The 19,683-nt window shown below is 46.4% G+C and overlaps 1 protein-coding gene across 2 annotated transcripts in view; it reads left to right on the forward strand.

Moving 5' to 3' along the window:
- The window catches only part of PAG1 (phosphoprotein membrane anchor with glycosphingolipid microdomains 1), a 137,342-nt gene that overhangs the window by 102,599 nt on the left and 15,060 nt on the right, over window positions 1–19,683 (forward strand). For both annotated transcript variants that reach the window (XM_072804113.1, XM_072804115.1), the window contains 4 exons: window positions 10,482–10,688; window positions 12,412–12,463; window positions 15,838–15,934; window positions 18,255–18,853. In XM_072804113.1, coding sequence (XP_072660214.1) covers window positions 10,564–10,688; window positions 12,412–12,463; window positions 15,838–15,934; window positions 18,255–18,853 — 873 coding nt within the window. In that variant the 5' untranslated portion in view covers window positions 10,482–10,563. The remainder of the gene's footprint in view (window positions 1–10,481; window positions 10,689–12,411; window positions 12,464–15,837; window positions 15,935–18,254; window positions 18,854–19,683) is intronic.

Genomic DNA, 19,683 nt, shown 5'->3' on the forward strand with positions numbered 1-19,683 from the left:
ATAAAATCTTTAAAAAGAGATTTATGGGCCCCACCCCAAACTTTCTGATTCATAAGCCTCAGGGAAGCCCAGAAGTCTATATTTTTAACAAGCCCCCAGAAGACACCGAGCGAGGTTACTGGTCAGTCCCACCCTTTGAGAAGCTCTGTTCTACTAGAACCGTTGTCCTGCCACTTCTCTGCAAGGAGCTTGGGAGTTTTCGAGAGCCCTTGAGTACTCCGCTCCTGGCAGAAAGCCTTGAGGATGAGCCCTGAAAACCTGTGCTTTCAAATACAAGTTACGACATATTCTAACGTAACTAGTCCCAGCCCTCCTGAGTAGTTCCCAGTAACAGAAGCAAGTAACTTGCAGGGGTGTGTTGTTTTGGTTTTTTCTTTTTTCTTTCTTTTTTTTTTTTTTTTTTAAGATTCTGATTGTGTTTTTTAGGAGTCAATAAAAACCATTTTCTCTGCTGATTCTGTAATAGAAAGAATTCATAGTGTTCTAAAAATATAGTCAAGATGAGAAGGAAGATGGCCGTGGTGCACCAGGCACTAGGTGGCACGTTGAGCCACGTTCTCGCCGCACCCAGGGAACACATTAACTCCAGAGTCAGCCGCCCTTCCCGGAGGATGCAGAAATGCATCAGACTGGCATGCAGTAGAGACAGCTGACTGCTTAATCTAACTCTGCTCTAGCTCATGATGAAACCACTGCTGTAAAATGGGATTCCTCTGGCACGTGACTTACATTGCCATCTACTCTTAAATTGCACCTCTTCTTCCATCTTGAGGGTTCCCCTTTCCCAGAGGAAGCACCCTTTGATGTGCAGTCTCCATGGGAGAGCATGGTTAGGGTGAGGGCTTGGTACAAGCTAATTGGTACGTGATGGACCCTGCAGCATTTGTAATTAGGGGTCCACCCACAGTCCAACCAGCTCTTAAGATACATCTCATCATTTAAAAATCACCAGCCATGAATGGAGGATTTGAGAGGCATTTAGATCGAGCAGGAAATTTCGGAACCTTTCAGCAAAGAAACTTAGGTTGTTTTTGGTTACATCTTTTAGGAAAAGGAACCTGGCTGAAACCTGTGCCTAAGAAGTCAAATAAAAACAATGCAAATAATGCTTAACTGCGGGGGACTGTGAAGTCTTGGTCTTGGTAAACTGACCTTTGTGCAAACACCAAATCCTCACAGGATTCCAGCAAAGCCATTGGGGCAAGGGCCAGATAGTCTTCTAGATTCCTTGGAAGGAGGACACGTGATGAATGCACAGCTGGGAATGAGCAGTGAGCAAACCAGAAGAGAGTGAGCATTCTTCCCTCTAGTCATGATAGAGGGAAGTTAAAATGGCCAAGAAGAAGAATGGGGCTCCTATGTCCCAGACAGGCGGACACCTGGGCATTGTGAACAGCATGGGGCGGGCCACCGCCCACTCCCTGAGAACACATTGTGGGGCACAACGCTGTAGTAGAAAGAGCCAGGGACACTGAGTCAGGAAACCTATGGCTGTGTACCCTAGACATGGCACTTACCTACGAACTTCGGTGTCCTCAACCATAAATAGATACAGTGGCATCTACGCCAGAGCACCAAGAAGGATGAAAAAATTGTAATGTGCAGAAAAGTGGCTGGCACATAGCATGTACTCACTTAGGCTTTTTCAGTGTCTTTGATATCAAGCCTTTGAGTCAAAACTGATATGTGGTAGGTCTCTACATGGGTAGAGTCTAGGTGATCATAGACGGGACGAAGGCAGTGCAGGGGAAATCTATCTGTCAGGTAGTCTGACAAGCAGACTTAGAACTCCTCATGTCCTACAATGTGGGATCCCTGGGTGGCTCAGCGGTTTAGCACCTGCCTTTGGCCCAGGGCACGATCCTGGAGTCCTGGGAGCAAGTCCCATGTCGGGCTCCTGGCATGGAGCCTGCTTCTCCCTCCTCCTGTATCTCTGCCCCCCTCTCTCTCTCTATCTCTATCATAAATAAATAAATAAATATTTAAAAAAAAAAAAAAAAACAGAACAAAACTCCTCACATCCCCGTGCAATTTCAACACCATTGGAGAAGACTGAGAGAGCAGTTTCTTCTAATCCTTACTGTCTCTGAAGGCCTGGTCAATACTTACCTCCTCTTGGATGCTTTTTCTCCTCTGATCTATTAGTTCACTCAACTGTTCATTCATTCAGGTTATTTATTAAGTGCCTAGTGTGTGCCGCACACTAGAGTTGCAGCTGTGAACCAGATAGGTCTGTTCACAGCTCTCCCTTCTGGAACTTAGACCAGCAGACGAGACAGCAGAGAGCTTCATCATTTCAATTTTGAATAGTGCCATGAAGGGAAAAGCTTTACAAGCTTTTACAAAACAGGCCCAAACTAAAGTCTGTGTGTGTGTGTGTGTGTGTGTGTGTGTGTGTGTCTGTGTGTGTGTGTGTAGGGGGAGGGGATTGAAGTGCAGCATCAGGAACGTTGCTCCAAGGAAGTGACATTTAAACTGAGATCTAAAGAGTAGTTAGGCTTTCATCAGATGAAAACCGTGGGAAGGAGAGCCAAGAATAGTGAAGGCTCCTCTTTCCCTTGAGACAGGTAAGCCCCAGCGCCTTTTGAGGGAGGGAAGAGACAGGAGGGCATGAAAAGCCCTTGCTGGGAAGGGGTCAGAGGAGCACCAAGCTCGGGGACCCAGTGGGACACCCCGCCGGGCTGAGAGGCTTGCTACAGTTGGTGAGGATCCATGTACGCAGACACCCACATTTCCACCCCTGTGCCTGTTCTCAAGAGACGGCTGCTTCGGTGACAGTACAAAGAAGCCAGGTGGCTGTGTTTATTCCAGTTAAGGTATTGCCTTAAGACACCCTTGGCTTATTTTTTAATTATTTGCTTGATGTGCTCATCTCTTTTATTCTCCTTCTCTCCCTTACCTTATAAATTATTAAACTTGCATTTTAAGAGTCCGTTCGGGAATTTACTCCTCGGTTTTCCTACAGAAATAAGTGTGTAGTAAAAAAACTTCTTCATTGCCTCCTATTTTCCAATTTATGTAGATGCTGAGACTAGGGTGGAAAATGAGGTGGACAGGCCTCCACCCTCAAGGAACTTTAAAGTTAGATCAGATGAGCAAACATGCAAGACCCAAGAGAGAGACCACAGAGCCCAAATGGCACACTTTCCATGAAGACTTGCTTATGCAAAATGAAACGCTTTTACCTGTGAACCTCACCTGGTCTCTATGAATCGGTCAGTATCTCTCTCTTTCCCTTACCCTCCCTCCCTCCCTCCCTCTCTCTCTCTTGAGATTCACCATTAAAAAATTAAAAAATGAGGGGCGCCTGGGTGACTCAGTCCGTTGAGCATCTGACTCTTGTTTTTAGCTCAGGTCATGATCAGCATGGAGTCTGCTTGAGATTTTCCCTCTCCTTCCCCCTCTGCCCCTCCCTCCTCTCCCCCTCTCCATTGCTCTAACTAAATAAATAAAATCCTGAAAAAAATAAATTAACCTTGCAAGTTAGTCTTCAAGTCAGGATAGGAGCAAAAGCAACCTTAGAAGTTAAGTTATTCCTTACCCATCAAAGTCTCTTACCTCTTGGCTTTTCTAAAGACAAAAAACCAAAATGGCGATGGGGCTTTTATAAGCAACAAACTATATGATTTCTGTAATGTAAGTTTAATGTACTTTTGAAGACAAGCAAGACCCCTTCCCCTGAAAAGACCAGCTTTCCCATTTCCCGTGTGGATCAATACATTTGGTACATACAAAAAGTAATCAGGTTACACTGACAGATGGCCTTAAGGATTTATAACTGGCTCTTAGAATGAATGCCTGGCTTTCTGCCTTCAGCAGCAGCCCTTGATAAACAGGGTCAGTTAGTGACGTTAAAGAGTTCCAGGTTCCTTTCTCTTGTGCTCATAGGTGGTGTGCTTCTCATCAGCTGCTGCAGGAAGAAATGCCAAGTCATTGCTACATAGCAATGGTTTAAAATTTATAGTTCAAGAAACTAGAAACAAGAAAATCTTACCTTGGAGTCCTTCACCACCTTCTGCTCTTTGGGTTATTTTCCCCAACCCCAACCCCAAGAAAAAAAAAAAAAAAAAGGCAGTAGGGCCATCTTTGGGATGACCTTATTTGCCAGAGAACCTTTGTGCCTTAGCAAATGGATGGCAAACATTCGTGTAAGTGGCTCCCTGTGTTGGCGCAGGCCTGGTGCACGCCCATCCAGAGTCCAGCATAGCAGGCTTGCCTATTTCAGGGTCTCTTTAATCTGAGGAGAAATCTCCTTGAATTTAAGTACTTGATACTTGAGCCAAAAACTCTTTCAGGGGACTTGAGAATTCTTTTGAGGGGTTCATCGAACCTTAGCCTGTACATCTGCCCATGCGCCTCCTAGGACGGGAGCCCAGCAGAGAAACAGGCTCCTCGGCCATCGGCCATCGTTAAATTTGTTTGTTCTGTAGCTCGTAAAGTCATGGTTCCCACACCTGGTAGTGACCAGGAAGGAGGGATTCCCATGGGGTTGGGTCCTGCCCTCCTTATTTTTGCCTGTCAGTGAGGGGTCACGAGTGGAGGTGGTGACTGTCATGCTTAATTATGAGTTGACTAGGACAGCTATAAAATGGTGATGACTATCATTACCAACCTAAGCCTGCTTCAGAGGAATTCAGGTGTCTGCCTCTGTCTATCCTAATCTCACTGGCCATCCCCCAAATCTACCAAACTGTTACTTACACAATTTGCTGTGATCAGAGCACCTACCTGTTAAGAGTGTTATTTAAAAAAACCCCAAAGGCTGTCATTTGGTCATCACCTTTCATTAATTTCATCTCGGTTTTTTTTTTTCTTCTTTCTCTTGGAATTGATTCTGGGGACCCAGAGTCTAGGCTAATGAAGACAAAATACCTAACACAAGGCACAAACAGCCAGAATGAGGGTCTTTGAGGAGGCTGATGATTGGGGCCGAGAATAGGGTCATACCGCCACCTTGTGGTTAATAGTGACACCTGCTTTTTTTTTTTTTTTTAAAGATTTATTTATTTATTCATGAGAGACAGAGGCAGAGATGCAGGCAGAGGGAGAAGCAGGCTACCCGCAGGGAGCCCAATGCGGGACTCTATCCCAGATCCCAGGATCGTGACCTGAGCTGAAGGCAGGCGCCCAACCACTAAGCCAGCCAGGCATCCTGACACCTGCTTTTAAAGTAAAAATCAATTTTTTTGGATTGAATCACATATTGGTTAAAAACATGAATGGATATAAAAGGATAAGAGATTATGGAGCAAAATAATTATGTCCAAAATTATTATTCAGACCAACTTTTCAGATCCTTTCAGAGGATCCCCAGCGGAAATTCTATAACCTCAAGTACTGACCTTTCTCAGGCCAAATGACAAGTTCCCACAGTAGGCTGAATTATATAAAAGCAGTGGGGGTGCCTGTTTTACAATATCACACACTTGTATTAAGGGACAGTCTCAGCCGTGAATGTACATCACTGCAGCCAATAATGAGGTCTATTTTAAAACAAAAATAATTGATACGCAACTATTAATCTTTCAGGAATATGATGATCTTCTGCAACTCATCTTAGTGGGCATTGGGGTGCCATAATGTTCTTTGAGGTACAGTGAATGGTGTTCCTTTTCCCTCTGTTGAGTTAACTCAGAGAATAATTTACTCATGTGGTCTGGAAATGAAATATTTTTTAAGTTTTGAAGGAATAATATTCCACAGTTGAACGCAATGTTATTGAGTCAGGTAAGAATAGGATTGAAAGAAAAAGGCTTAAATATCTCCATGAAAAAATAATGAGAGATCACTCCAAATTTTTCATGGTGTCCAGATTGTCCTACTGCTTTGGATTCATTCTGGACACTCAGAAAATAACCATACTCGATATACGCATTCATGGAAAATAAGGTGGTCCTGAGGACCAGTAACAGTATCACAGACTTTGGAACCTTAGATTATCTTCTCCACGTGGAACTTGGTTGGTAGAGGGGCACAGTGTTGGTCTGGCAGATGTTGTTGTTGTGGCAGGAACCCTTCCTTTTCAGGATGACTTTTTATTTCCCAAACACTGTGCTTTTTTGTCCTCTTATTCTGACCTGTTGTTGCTAGTCCTGAGAGAAGCCTTCCAGCCACAGGGAGGCACCGATCCGATCCCCTCACTGCTCAGAACAAACTAAATTGAGCCCCGAGCACGGCGTTTAACCTCAATGAAACCAGTGCATGAGGTCTAGTCTTGTGGGCCTACACAAGGCCCATACTCTCAACCCCACCAAGAAAAGAGAACATGGAAGTCTATGTGCATCTGCATCCTTGGGGGGCAGCCCTTCTACAGCACACAGTTATCTATCTTAACTGTAGATAAGACCCCAAAATGGAAGGAGATGACCAGAGAAGGAACGGGCAAGAGCATTTGGAAACAGAAAAGGGAAGAGAACAAGAGAAAAGAAGAATTGGTGCAGACTTTCTGTAGCATAGGAATAACACCCCCCACCCCCCTCAGATCTGCCGTGAGGGTCCGAAGGTCATATTAAAGCCTTGCCCTCCACCAGGCCCCTAAAGGGGTGGCTGCTCTTGTGTGCTGCCCACCACTGCTGTGACCTGGTCCTCCCGAAGAGTTCCACCCAGAGGCTTCAGACAGGTGGAAGCTGCCCGAACAACAGGAGCCCTTGTCCTTAGGGGTCGCAGTGTGACTCAGAAACACGATGACAGTCATTCTTTCCCTTGTGAGATTCTTGTCCAGGAAAAAGTAGTTCTTTTAGTAGCTTTTCAACAAATCTTAGTTGAAGGGGGAGGGAGCCTGGAGCTTTGACACATTTTCCCTGAGGTACATCTTTCATTCAGTAGCTCGTAATAATCTGATTTCATCCTCTTTTTCCCTACACTGTTCCGATAGGCTGGGCACCCCACCTACTTCATTGTATTCTACTGGCCTTCCCCGTTGAGAGAGAGAGAGAGAAAAGACGAGAAACGTGTGCAGAAAGAGAAAGGTCCTACAGATTGCACACCCGTTTGCTGGATGGATATCTGGCTTTTGAATAATTCACACAGCAAACTATTTTCTAGGAATCTGGCACTTTATAAATAGACATTGATTAAATCTGTTGTCTGAGTGAATGAGTGAACAAAGGAGGGAACGCTCAAATGCCTGCACGACAGATCTCTTTTGTTTGTGTTTCCTAAAATGTGTTATGCTTTGGGCCTGTATATTAAAAAAAATTTATTTCATATATATTCATAGGTCGCCGTGATTTATGTGCTTGCTTGAATATATTTTAGTAACTGATGGTGGGGCCAATTTGTAGTCTAAATTTAAAGTGAATTATTCATTGCTTCAACAAACCAGAAGAGAAGTGGTGGTTATTTTCATTCAGTTATAGCTGTCCGGGGGCAAACATGCCGAAGCAATTTGACCATCCATTACGGTATGCGTATGCGTGTATTGTTTGCAGGCATAATATATAACCAGCTTGGGAAGAAAGGTGTTCAATATTACCCAGGAAACTGTACGCTTATATATTTACAGAGCATTAGGAAGTGTTTGTGTTGATTCAGGGACCTAAGGAAAACATGGACTTCACCTAGGATACTCTCTGGATACACTCTAGGTAAAAGTTTCTTTTTCTCCAGGTTTGTATTGTTCTTCAGTCTTAAATATTCAGATACATGCGATGTGTTTCACCTGGAGGAGATTTGGTCCATTTGCACTGCCTTTGCCGAGGTGGCTGTTATTCTCCAAGCCCTTTCAAGGGACACTCCTGTTAGGCACCAAGCCCTCCAGGTGCTGGCTTGATGCAGACAGCGCAGTGCTCCCGAGACGTACTTAGAAGCACTTTCAGTGGAGCAGATTGAAAGCATAACTGTGGACGGTCTTTTGCAAGAAAAAAAATTTTTTTGAGCTCTGATTAAGACAGTAATTCGCTTACTTTATTCGCGAAACTTGAGATTAAGACTGTTAAGATTATGTTAGAATATTCTCAAATTGAACAAAGCAGATGTTCTTTAAGCAAGGCCTCTCTGGCAAGAGATAATTGTTAATTTAAAACAAAACTTTAAAAAAATAAATAAAAAGTAAAAAACTTTTTGACTATAGTTGACACAATGTTACATTAGTTTCAGGTGTCCAGTTTCTCTGTATGTCATGCTCTGCTCACGCACTGGGTGGCTCCCATCTGTCACCATGCAATACTCTTACAGTATGACTGACTGTGTTCCCTGAGCCGGGCCTTTTATTCCTGCTGTTTATCCGTTCCGTAACTGGAAGCCTGTATGTTCCCAGATGATCATTTATTTTTAATATACTGCTCTATTTTTCAAAATCTATAACTCAAAATATCTCACAAAACTCATGTGACCATTTTCATTTGGAGGATTTGTAGCTGGCACAGAGAGCAAGCTGTCGCCCCCGTTGAGAAGGTGCTTCCTCTAGGGGCTAAGACTACAGGTTTGGGAGTCAGAAATGGCTGGACTCACATCCTCACCTGCCACTTAACATCTGCGACATCTCGTGGGAACTTAATGTCTCTGCCACTCAACTTTCTTGTCTGAGAAATGGGGACAAGCAGGGCCTTCTTCACAGGCTGGTAGCAGCAATTAAGTGAAGAAAGCATTTAGCAAGAGTCCCAGGACGTGCCAGGTACTAAGATGTGCGAAGTACAGCTCTTATGCTTCACTTGTAGTGGTTTATAAATAGGTCCTATTTACTGCTGACAAAGTATGTATTCTTAGCACATACTTTGATCTGTTCATTTGAAAATGTACTTCCTGGGGGTGCCTGGGTGGCTCAGTGGTTGAGCATCTGCCTTTGGCTCAGGGTGTGATCCCGGGGTCCTGGGATCGAGTCCCACATTGGGCTCCCCCACAGGGAGCCTGCCTCTCCCTCTGCCTGTGTCTCTGCCTCTTTCTCTGTCTCTCATGAATAAATAAAATCTTTAAAAAAGAAGGAGGAGGAGGAGGAGGAGAGAAAGAAGAAAGAAAGAAAGAAAGAAAGAAAGAAAGAAAGAAAGAAAGAAAAGAAAAGAAGAAAAGAAAAGGAAAGAGAAAGAAAGAAAGAAAGAAAGAAAGAAAGAAAGAAAGAAAGAAAGAAAGAAAGAAAGAAAGAAAGAAAATAAATGTACTTCCTGAGCACTCACAGAAGCTCAATGAAAGCTGGCCCTGAAAATAGTCACATACAACAGGTAACGGTTACGAAGGTGAAGATAAAGACATTCTCCTTCATTAATTGTACTGGCCTTCAGCTTTCTCAAAGAAAAGCAGGTTTGGGATCTAGGGAGATGCGGGTAGGGAGGAGATGTGAACTGCATTTTTGTGAAAGCTACAATAAATGCTTTATAGTGCCCTGGGAGTGGGGGGGAATCCAAATAAGCATTTATTTGTGATGGAATACATACAATCTTATTTTATTTGAAGACCTTAAGAATCTATCCCCAAACATATCAAAATAATAAGCTATCCACTGCCTCAAACACTGTCCTGGGGGCACTTGTGCACTCCTGCTGTACTTTTTGAGATGAGGAAAAAAAAGGTCTAGATGACTGAGGGAACTTGCCCAGAGGCAGGTGTCCAGGGGAGCCCAGCCCACCCTGCACACAGCGCCCCAACTTTGCTCAAAGCCTGCCTCCTGACATGCACTTGTTACGAGATTGTGTCACTTCACGTGAGAAGTTGTTTGAAAAAAGTGCTCGGCATCACTGGCCATCAGGGAAATACAAATCAAAACCACAATGAGATCCCCCCTCACACCAGTGAGAATGGGGGAAATTAACAGGAAAGGAAATAACCAATGTTGGAGAGGATGTGGAGAAAGGGGAACCCTCTTGCACTGTTGGTGGGAATGTGAACTGGTGCAGCCACTCTGGAAAACTGTGTGGAGGTTCCTCAAAGAGTTAAAAATAGACCTGCCCTACGACCCAGCAATTGCACTGTTGGGGATTTACCCCAAAGATACAGATGCAGTGAAACGCCGGGACACCTGCACCCCCATGTTCATAGCAGCAATGGCCACAATAGCCAAACTGTGGAAGGAGCCTCGGTGTCCATCGAAAGATGAATGGATAAAGAAGCTGTGGTCTGTATATACACTGGAATATTCCTCAGCCATCAGAAAGGATGAATACCCACCATTTGCTTCAACGTGGGTGGAACTGGAGGGTATTATGCTGAGTGAAATGAGTCAATTGGAGAAGGTCAATCATCATATGGTTTCACTCATACAGGGAATATAAAAAATAGTGAAAGGGATTATAGGGGAAAAGAGGGGAACTGAATAGGGAAAAATTAGAGAGGGAGACAAACCATGAGAGACTCCTGACTCTGGGAAACAAAGTTTTGCAGAAGGGGAGGGGTTGTGGGTGGGGGTGACTGGGTGACGGGCACTAAGCAGGGAACTTGATGGGATGAGCACTAGGTGTTAGACTATATGTTGGCAAATTGAATTTAAATTTTTAAAAATCCAAAAAAATTTTAATGAAAAAAAAAAAAAAAACCCAGTGGTCTCTCTGCAGGAGGACGCAGCGCTCCGTGCCCATGTGCCCACCTCTGAAGGACTGACGGGCTCCCTCTGCTTGTGCCACTCCCGCTCCCACCATGGGACCCTCGGAGGACATGCTGAGCAGCGGGCAAGTGCAGGTCGTCCTGTGGGGCAGCTTGGCCACCGTGGCCACATTCTTCCTCATCAGCTTCCTCATCTTCCTGTGCTCCAGTTGTGACAGGTGAGATCCCCTGGAACCCTAAAATAACCCCTTCCCTGGACCCAGAAGGGTCCTCACAGGGAAGGCACGTTACAAAAGGAATCCTGCTACGTAGACCCGTTTCTGTTGTCACAGAAACCCCTGTGTTAAAATTAATGTCTCTACTGTAAAGCATCCCAGGACGTTTTTTTAGTCGTTTGAACGAAAATCTCAATCGGATATTGCCGAGGAGAGATTGGAAGAACCCTTACGTACGAAACTTCCCAGAACGAGATTCCTGGCATTCTCCAGAGCACATCCTTGTTAAAGTGTATATCGTCTTCCCATCCCTGGACATTTACAGATCTAAGTATGCCGCGCATTCAAGACCCTCTTTTTGCTGCCCCTTGAGACTTACCGAGAATTATTGCTGTTACGTAGTTGAAAGGATCGTTTTCCTCAAGATCTGTAATCTAGAAGTGCAGTTTAAGGAACAGGTTGATTTTCCTATGCGAGAGATGAACAGAAATAATCATCCTGTCTTTTGTCTATGCTACTTCTTCCCCCACCCTGCCTCCCTCATATAAAAAATCTCTATACACCCCCCCCAAAAAAGAGATCTTTGCTCAGGAGCAAAGCTCTTTCTCACAGGGAGTAATTTCCCAGTGTTCGAACACTGTTGGGGCATGGGCAGCCTCCCAGTGGATTGGTGCTGTGGGGTCGGTGTAGACCCGTCAGCCCTCCTCTAAACCCTCCTCTCAGTGACCTCAGGAGAGACTCAACGAGGGTCACTTACAAGTCTGGAGATGACTAATACCCTGAGGTCTCCATCAGGAGGGGGACAGATGGACTCTCTGAACCAAGTGACCTTCTAATCCCTTCCCAGTTTTTTTTTTATTTATTTAAAATTTTTTTTTTTCCCTTCCCAGTTTAGACCTGGGACTCTACAGCAGGGTTCTGAGTCTGATCAGAAGGTGGCCAGCAGGCAGTGTTTGCTCCCTTGGACTTGCGAGGGCCTGCCTGTAATTATTTTCACTCCCACTGGGTGTCACTGTTGCTTTGTGCGTTTACGGGAAATGTGTTCTCTAGTACTGATGGCTTTCTTTAGACTGTCCAGAGTAAAAATAAATTCTATTTTTATTCGATGGACTTTTCCATAGACTGGAAGTACATATGACTCATCCTGAGAGCATGTATCCTTCCCGACGTGCCAAAATTTGTATTTTCTTTCATTATTTTCCCAGTCCCGTTGCAGGGTGCAGTCAACGTTGCAAAGATTCTGAGTTAAGACAGATGAAGAATTGAGAATTGTCTGGATTTCCTTTAAAAAAAAAAAAAAGGCAAAATCCTTTTCTAGTATTCTAGAATTCATGTATGAATTCTAGGTGTGACGTTTCTGTGCCTTGAGCTGCACCATAAGTTCCTGGCACCTTAATGCAATGACCCACCTCCTGGTATGAACAGTTTCTACTCAGGAACGTGCCTCCCAGTCTTTTTGTTGTAAACTTGTATTTTCTACTCTGGGAGAAAGGGGAGAGCCAGAGAAGCAACCGGTCTCATGCTGTGACTTGACCCCTTCAGACCCTGACACCTGCAAAAGAGCAATGGGAGTCACTGTCCGGCTTCTGCTTCCTTGGCAAAATAAACCAGGATCTTAAAAGGGAGATTTAAGCGCCGATAAATATTAGGATAGAAAGGGGAGTGTATGTTTGATTTGCGACGGCATGTTTGATATTACAGCAATGTTTCCTTTTTTCCATTTCAGAGAAAAGAAGCCGAGGCAGCATAGCGGGGATCATGAGAACCTGATGAATGTGGTGAGACCCGTGTGCACATGTCTGTGTGTGCTTTAAAACCCTAGCCACTTATCCGAGCGTGTTCCCACACGCTGATGCGCTGAAGGAACCCAGGGGAAAGAACTCGGCCAGAGGTAGCCGGCTGTGCCCTCTCTCTGTAGGATTCTTACTCCGTGTGACTGGAGGCCCAAGCAATTAGCTAGGTTGGTTGGGAGAGTTTCTGAAATGGATGTGATCCTGCTGCTGCCAGAGAGATCCTGAGGGAGCTCCCAACTACTGCAGGGACGCAGGGTGGCCTGTGCCCAGCCCCAGCCCCTGTATCGTGTGTATCGGTTTGCAAGGGCTGCATAACAAAGGACCCCACACTGTAGCGCTTAAATGCTCTTAACTGCATTGTCCTGATGTTCTGGGCGCTAGAGCTGGAGATCAGGATGTCAGCGGGGCTGGTTCTTCTGGGAGCGTGGAGGCCGAATCTATCCCAGGCCCTTCTCCTAGCTTCTGGTGGCGTGCTGGTGGTCTTTGCCGCTCCTCAGTGCCTTCATCGTCACGTGTCGTTCTCCTGGGTGTCTCTCCATTATCTCTCTTCTAAAGCATGTTTCTGTGCAAGTGTCCCCATTTTCTAAAGACTCCAGTGTTACCTCATGTTGTTGAGCTATGGCCCAGCCGGGTGTCCACAGTCCACCATTTCTCACCAGACCCCAACAAGCCCCTCAGATCCTTTCTGGTGAGGAGCAGCCTGAGCGGCCTGGTCCTCCTTGTCCTCTCCACTCAGGATCATGCCCTCCCCCTTGCTGAGCAATTCTAGCAGCTGGGGACAGGGCCACCCACATATTCGCAGGGCCGATGTCATCAGTTTTGTCCCCATGGCAGTGCTAAAACACAGGTGTTTCCAGTCCCTGAGGTACTTTCTCAAGATCACACAAGAGCTGCTTTGGAGGAAAGGATGTAAAACATGTAGCCAGCAGTGGGGTCAGAGCTTCCCCATGAGGGCTCTCCTGTCCCAGGCCCCCCCTCAGAGTTCCCCCCGAGGGCTCTCCCATCCCAGGCCCCCTGTGCTCTGGTCGCCTCCGCTGCACACAGCGCCGTTTGCACAGATTGCTGCTGTGGTGGCGTCCAGAAGGGGGTGGCGGTGGAGGACAGCTCTGCTGTTGTGAAGGTCCCAGGCCCCGCCTTCTTCATCACCGCCCATGCTCCTGGGTGCCGGGTGGTAGGTGAGGGTAGGGCCAGAGACAGGGCTTCCATCTGTGTCCTCCCTCCCTATCCTTCCCGAGCAGCGGTTCTCGCGTGTGGCCTGCACCGCTGGCAGCAGCAGCTGCACCTGAAATCCATGGGGCCCGGGGAACCATTAGCAGGCACCCACCATGTGATTCTGATGGATGCTCACGTTTGAGAACCCCTGCGGTAGACCTGCAGCGCCTGCTTGCCCACCTAGGGTCAACAGCAGCCCTGGGTGAGGTAGAGAGGCAGGTGGGCGGAAGGAAGATGGAACTCTTCCTGTACCATGTCCTTACCTAATAACCCCACAGCCTCTCTTTTTTTTTTTTTTTTTAAGATTTTATTTGTTCATCACACACACACAGAGAGAGAGAGAGAGAGAGAGAGAGAGAGGCAGAGACGCAGGCAGAGGGAGAAGCAGGCTCCATGCAGGTAGACCAACGTGGGACTCGATCCCGGGTCTCCAGGGTCAGGCCCTGGGATGAAGGCGGCGCTAAACCGCTGAGCCACCGGGGCTGCCCCCCAAAGCCTCTCTTACACAGATGTGCATGAGTGAGTGAGCGAGCAAGCAGGAGCATACGTTCACATGGGCGGTGGTGTGTGAGCTCACACACACAGCCTGTGCCCCCGCTCTCTCTAAGAGCCTCCCTCTCAGCTTCTAAATCCTGTTCAACTTGCAGATTGGCCACTTAGGCCAAAGAAGCCCCTGTGGTCAGCCTCGCCTCCCCACCCCTGGCCCCAGCTACATCCCTGCTCCCTCCTAGTCCCCAGAGGAGGCACCACTAAACTGTAGCTTAAAACAATCCAAAGGCACAGGGGTGCCCTGTAGTGTGTTCCTCGGGGCTATGGAAAGAGGGAGGCTCACTCGTGGTCCCCCATGGGCCCTTTCTCTTGGAAGCTAAGAGTAGACGTGGTGGCTAGAACCCCGATTACACTACTTCAGCAGGGATAGGCGGTGATGCTGTTGTGAGCCTGCCTGGGGGCCTTCCCCCGTCACCCCTGACTCCTGTCCAGGTGTGACGTTTCTGTGCCTTGAGCTGCACCATAAGTTCCTGGCACCTTAATGCAATGACCCACCTCCTGGCGCTCTATGGTCAGGGGCAGCCTTACGCTGAAGCAGCTGACTCCAGTAAGGGTTCGCAACACAGCCTGAGCTGTATGCTCTCTACTATTATTATTGGGTTCCCAGTAAGAAGTCAGAGAACTTATGAAGCCAGCTAGCCAAGCTTCTGGAGCTGTTTATATCGGAACTTGCCAAAAAAAATTAAAAAAATAAAAAATAAAAAAAGAACTTGCCATGTGGCATCCTGACACATGGTTCAGGTGTGGCCCTGGGTCACGCACGCTGTGTATTCTGTGAGAAGATGTGGGAACAGGTCACGTTAGCAGTGATTCAGGCTGCTGTGTGGAACCAGTTGGGCATTTGAGGAAACACGTGAACTACCAACTTACTTTCTGAGTGCCCGTAGCTAGAGCTCAGGCTGGCATGTTATTCCACATAGGAGCTCCACATTGGAGCCCAGCTTCCTTCCTGAATTTGGGAGAATAAGAAAGGTTTGCAAACCTGCTGCTTCATACATGATTGTTCTCGTGAGCCCTGAAGCAGAGGCGTGGCTGGTTATGAAACTTAGTCTCAGAAACCAAGGACGTTGTCTATCTTTGGCCAGACTGAAGTCTCTTCCCTTCAGGTGGCATGTTTTTCTTGGCATCATATGCCTTTAAGAACAGCACGTTTCAGCACTTGTGGTACGAGACTGAGCCTGCTGTCTGCTGGGGTCCGTTCTGACCAGCACTGGGGCTTCTGGTCCCCATTTCACCTTGAGCTGTAGCCCGCTTGTAGACCACCAGGTAGAAAGCTCTGGCAGTGGCCTCAGAAGATTCCCAGTGTCCTGAAGAGTCTAGGACAACTCCGTCCAAGAGCGCTCTGCCCCATGACGGATGATACCCAGGTATTAGTCATCTCCAGACTGAACCTGATCCCATGCGGTAACCACTAGCCACCTGTGGCTGTTGAGCATTCAGAATGTGACTGGTACAACTGAGCAATTCAATTTTGCTTAATTTTTAATAGTTTAAGTGGAGTTGGGTTTCTGTTGTTGCTGTTTTAATTTTTAGAAAAAAAAGCCATGGCCACTGTCCTCTGCTTCACTCTGATTGTTCCCGTGGTGTTTGCTCTGCAGCCTTCCGACAAGGAGATGTTCAGCCGTTCGGTGACCAGCCTGGCCACAGATGCACCTGCCAGCAGCGAGCAGAACGGGATACTCACCAATGGCGACAGTAAGTTCCGCAAAGATACCGGCTTTCCACGCAGGCCTCATCGCCTGAGGAAGAAGTCGGTTTCCAAATATGTAGCTCAAAAACTAGGCAGTGTGTTCTTGCTCACTCCTAGTATTCCTACCAGTTTTAGCACAAATAAGCTCATTTGGATGAAAACCTAATATTTATTCATGGGTTTCTCTGTGCCGTGGCTCCAAGATTTGTATACTCACTCATCCTACAACTCTTCTGTAAGATTCCTGTTACTAGTAGTAATATTATTACTCCCGGAAAGAGGCTCTTGTAACTCTCCACAGCTTACAGGTGAAGAAACAGCGGCACATTGCTGCTTCAGTAGATTGCTGCAAACCTGGTGCCTTAGACCAACAGAAATATATGAACTCATAGCCCTGCAGTGAGTCCCAGCAGAGCTTCATTTCCTCCTAGAGGCTCTCAGGTGAATCTGTTTCCTTACCCGTTTCAGCTTCCAGAGGCCACCTGCATTTTTTCATTCCTAGCTTCTCCCTCCATCTCCACCTCTCTCCACCCTCCCTGCCTCCTCTGTCACTTGAAGGAACCCTTAATGATGACATTGGTCCCCCCTGGGTGGCTCAGGCTGCAATTCCATTTCAAGGTCAGCTAATAGTTCTTTTGCACCCTTAGCTCCACGTGACATCACACACACACACACACACAGATCCCGGCGATTAGGACCTGGACACTTTCAGAGGCCATTATTTTGCCCACCAGGGAGAGTCTAATAATTTGCCTCCGATCATAGGGTGCTGAGGATCCTCGGGTGGCGCAGCGGTTTGGCGCCTGCCTTTGGCCCAGGGCACGATCCTGGAGACCCGGGATCGAATCCCACGTCGGGCTCCCGGTGCATGGAGCCTGCTTCTCCCTCTGCCTGTGTCTCTGCCTCATTCTCTCTCTCTCTCTGTGACTATCACAAATAAATAAAAATTAAAAAAAAAATTAAAAAAAGGATCCTTAATTTGAGGCCGGCAAGCTGAGTCCTGGACGCACCTTTGGAAGCACTCTGCATACTGCCTATTTCATGCGCTGGGCGCTCTCCGTGACAAAAACAGCAATGACGCTTGCTTCGCACTTTCCTGTTTACAAAGTGCTTCCACCTGATGTAAGATAAGAGGTTGTCTCGTTACCCCCATGTACTGGTAAGGAAGCTGGGGGGAGAGCCTCAACCCCAGAGTCTTCAGGCTCTGGTGCCTGTTCTCTGTCCACCATATACATGTCTGGGACCGGGGAGGGTGGGGGAAGTTCACCCCCTCTGTGATGATCAAGTACACATAGAGTGGCACCTACGTTGTGTTAGACACTGTCTTGGGCTCCAGGGGTCTTAGAGAATCCCAATCCAGTCAATTAAAAAAAGAAAAGATTAAAAATCATAAGTTATAATCACACACATACCTACATATATAAAGACTATATATAACACGTAAGGACTGTATACTATATAAAGAGTATAGAAGATAAATACATGTGTGAATATATAAATACATGCATACGTACACTTTTTATATTTACATATGAAGACTATGTAGTATATAAAGAATATAAAACCGAGGTGACAGTAATTTAAAAACTTGTTCAGTACGATGTTAAGTATCAGAAGGGCGGGGCTCTGCTTTGTTGATGTATCTCCGGCACTTCAACAGTCTCTGGCACATAGTAGGCACTCAAAGAACATTTGCTAAAAGGATGACTGAATGGTTTCACATGGTGCATCTCCGTGGACATCTAAGAACTTCACATTTGACTTTCTAATTTGAGGTAGAAATGGTAGTAGAGAGGTGAGGTGGAAGGAAGACCTTTGAAGAGGCACGGGGGTACGGTCCCTTTGTGCTTGTGGTTGAGGGTACATTTTTGTCTCACTGCTTCCATCACGTCTGCCATGACCATGTAGAGGCAGATGGGCACCAGTCATTCCCTCCAAACGGGAGGCGGCCAGTAAGGCCGGGGCGGGTGGCCACCACACACGCCCCCCGTTTTGGTGCCCAGCCTCTCATGGAGTCAGACCTCAGGTCGCATTAGACACGCTGCCTACAAGAATCCCATCAATAAGCAATGAAAGTAACCATGAACCACATTTGTAGCTAAGACAGTTCATTAAATAATGTATTGGAAAGACATAATCGCTGGTTTTCGTTTCAGCTGTGGTTAAAATACCAACTAACAATCCTGTCATCTGTAATTTGCAGCTCAGAGGCCAGTAAGAAGCAAGCACCTTGATTTAACCTAACGTTTCGTCATCCGGTTCACTGCAATAATTATTTAATAGATTGTCTTTCTCCATTTTTTTTTAATACTTCTGCCACTTTAGTTCTTTCAGAAGACAGTACTCTGACGTGCATGCAACATTATGAGGAGGTGCAGACGTCAGCTTCAGATCTGCTGGACTCCCAGGACAGCACGGGGAAGCCGAAATGTCATCAGAGCCGGGAACTGCCCAGAATTCCTCCCGACAGTGCCGTGGACACGACGCTCAGCACGAGGAGCGGGGACGGGGACCAAGGCCTGGGGATGGAAGGGCCATATGAAGTGCTGAAGGATAGTTCCTCCCAAGAAAACATGGTGGAGGACTGCTTGTATGAGACTGTGAAAGAAATTAAGGAGGTGGCCACAGCTGTGAACCCAGGGAGAGGCCAGAGCAGCAGATCGAAGTCGACTTCCGCCTTGAAAGAGCTTCCAGGGCCCCAAGCCCCCCAAGCAGACTTTGCTGAATATGCCTCGGTGGACAGAAACAAAAAGTGTCGACAGAGTGTTAATGCAGAGACCGTTCTCGGAGATTCGTGTGATGTGGAAGAGGAGGCCCCACCACCTGTCCCTGTTAAACTTCTGGACGAAAACGAAAACCTCCAGGAGAAGGAAGAGAGTAAGACCGAAGAAGGAGCCACAGAGGGGACCAGTGACACCAACAAGGTGGGCTCCTTTGTCTCAGGTGCTTTTTGTCCTGATGGGGAATCTAACGTAGCTAATCCTGGGGCTTTGGCTGGCACATTGTTCTGGGAAATATATACAAACACTTTCAGGTTCGTTGAATGATGAAAGCTGTTTTAGTGTAAGCTGTGTTTGACTTCTTCCTGCCTCCAAATAATAAAATACTAAGAACTCGTGTTTGTAAAATATTTCTCTGTTGGCACCTTACTTGGATATTTTCCAGTGTTTACATCATGTCTAATTGGGGCCGAGTATTATTTTCTTCATTTTGAAGATCAGGAATTAAATGGAGACTAGACCCTTTGCCACACATTTAGCATCTTCTGTTTGTTGCTCCTCAAGCATCATGGTGATCTTTACCCTTCCGGGAATCCCAGGAATCAGACCACAGAGAGAACAGACTTACAGGACCACTGGTTGTGTCTGGTTCTATGCATACTTTTATATAAATCAAGTAAAAGATTTTGTGGCGATTTCAAAGCAATAGCCTGTAACGCTTCAGTTTAGATAGTCAACGAAGCTGTAAAATGCATTAATAATGCCTCAGCCTTCTCTTTTTCTGATAACTTGATGTAGGAGCCACAGTAGCCTGAAATTCACATCTCCTGTTGTCAGTATCTCCTTGGGATTTAACTAGGCCTCCTCTTCTTTAAGCAACTAGTATCTGATTTCTATTCTCTACACAGGGAAAAAAAAGCAAAAAACCAAAGTTCTCGTCTGAGGCTTTGGTAGGAAGGAAGGACACATAGGGGTTAGTCAGTTAATAGTAGCCTTAAAAAGCATCTGGAGGTCATGATCAAAATGTGAACCCT

Source organism: Canis lupus, chromosome 28, assembly GCF_048164855.1.
Source record: "Canis lupus baileyi chromosome 28, mCanLup2.hap1, whole genome shotgun sequence".
NCBI classification, from domain to species: Eukaryota; Metazoa; Chordata; class Mammalia; order Carnivora; family Canidae; genus Canis; species Canis lupus.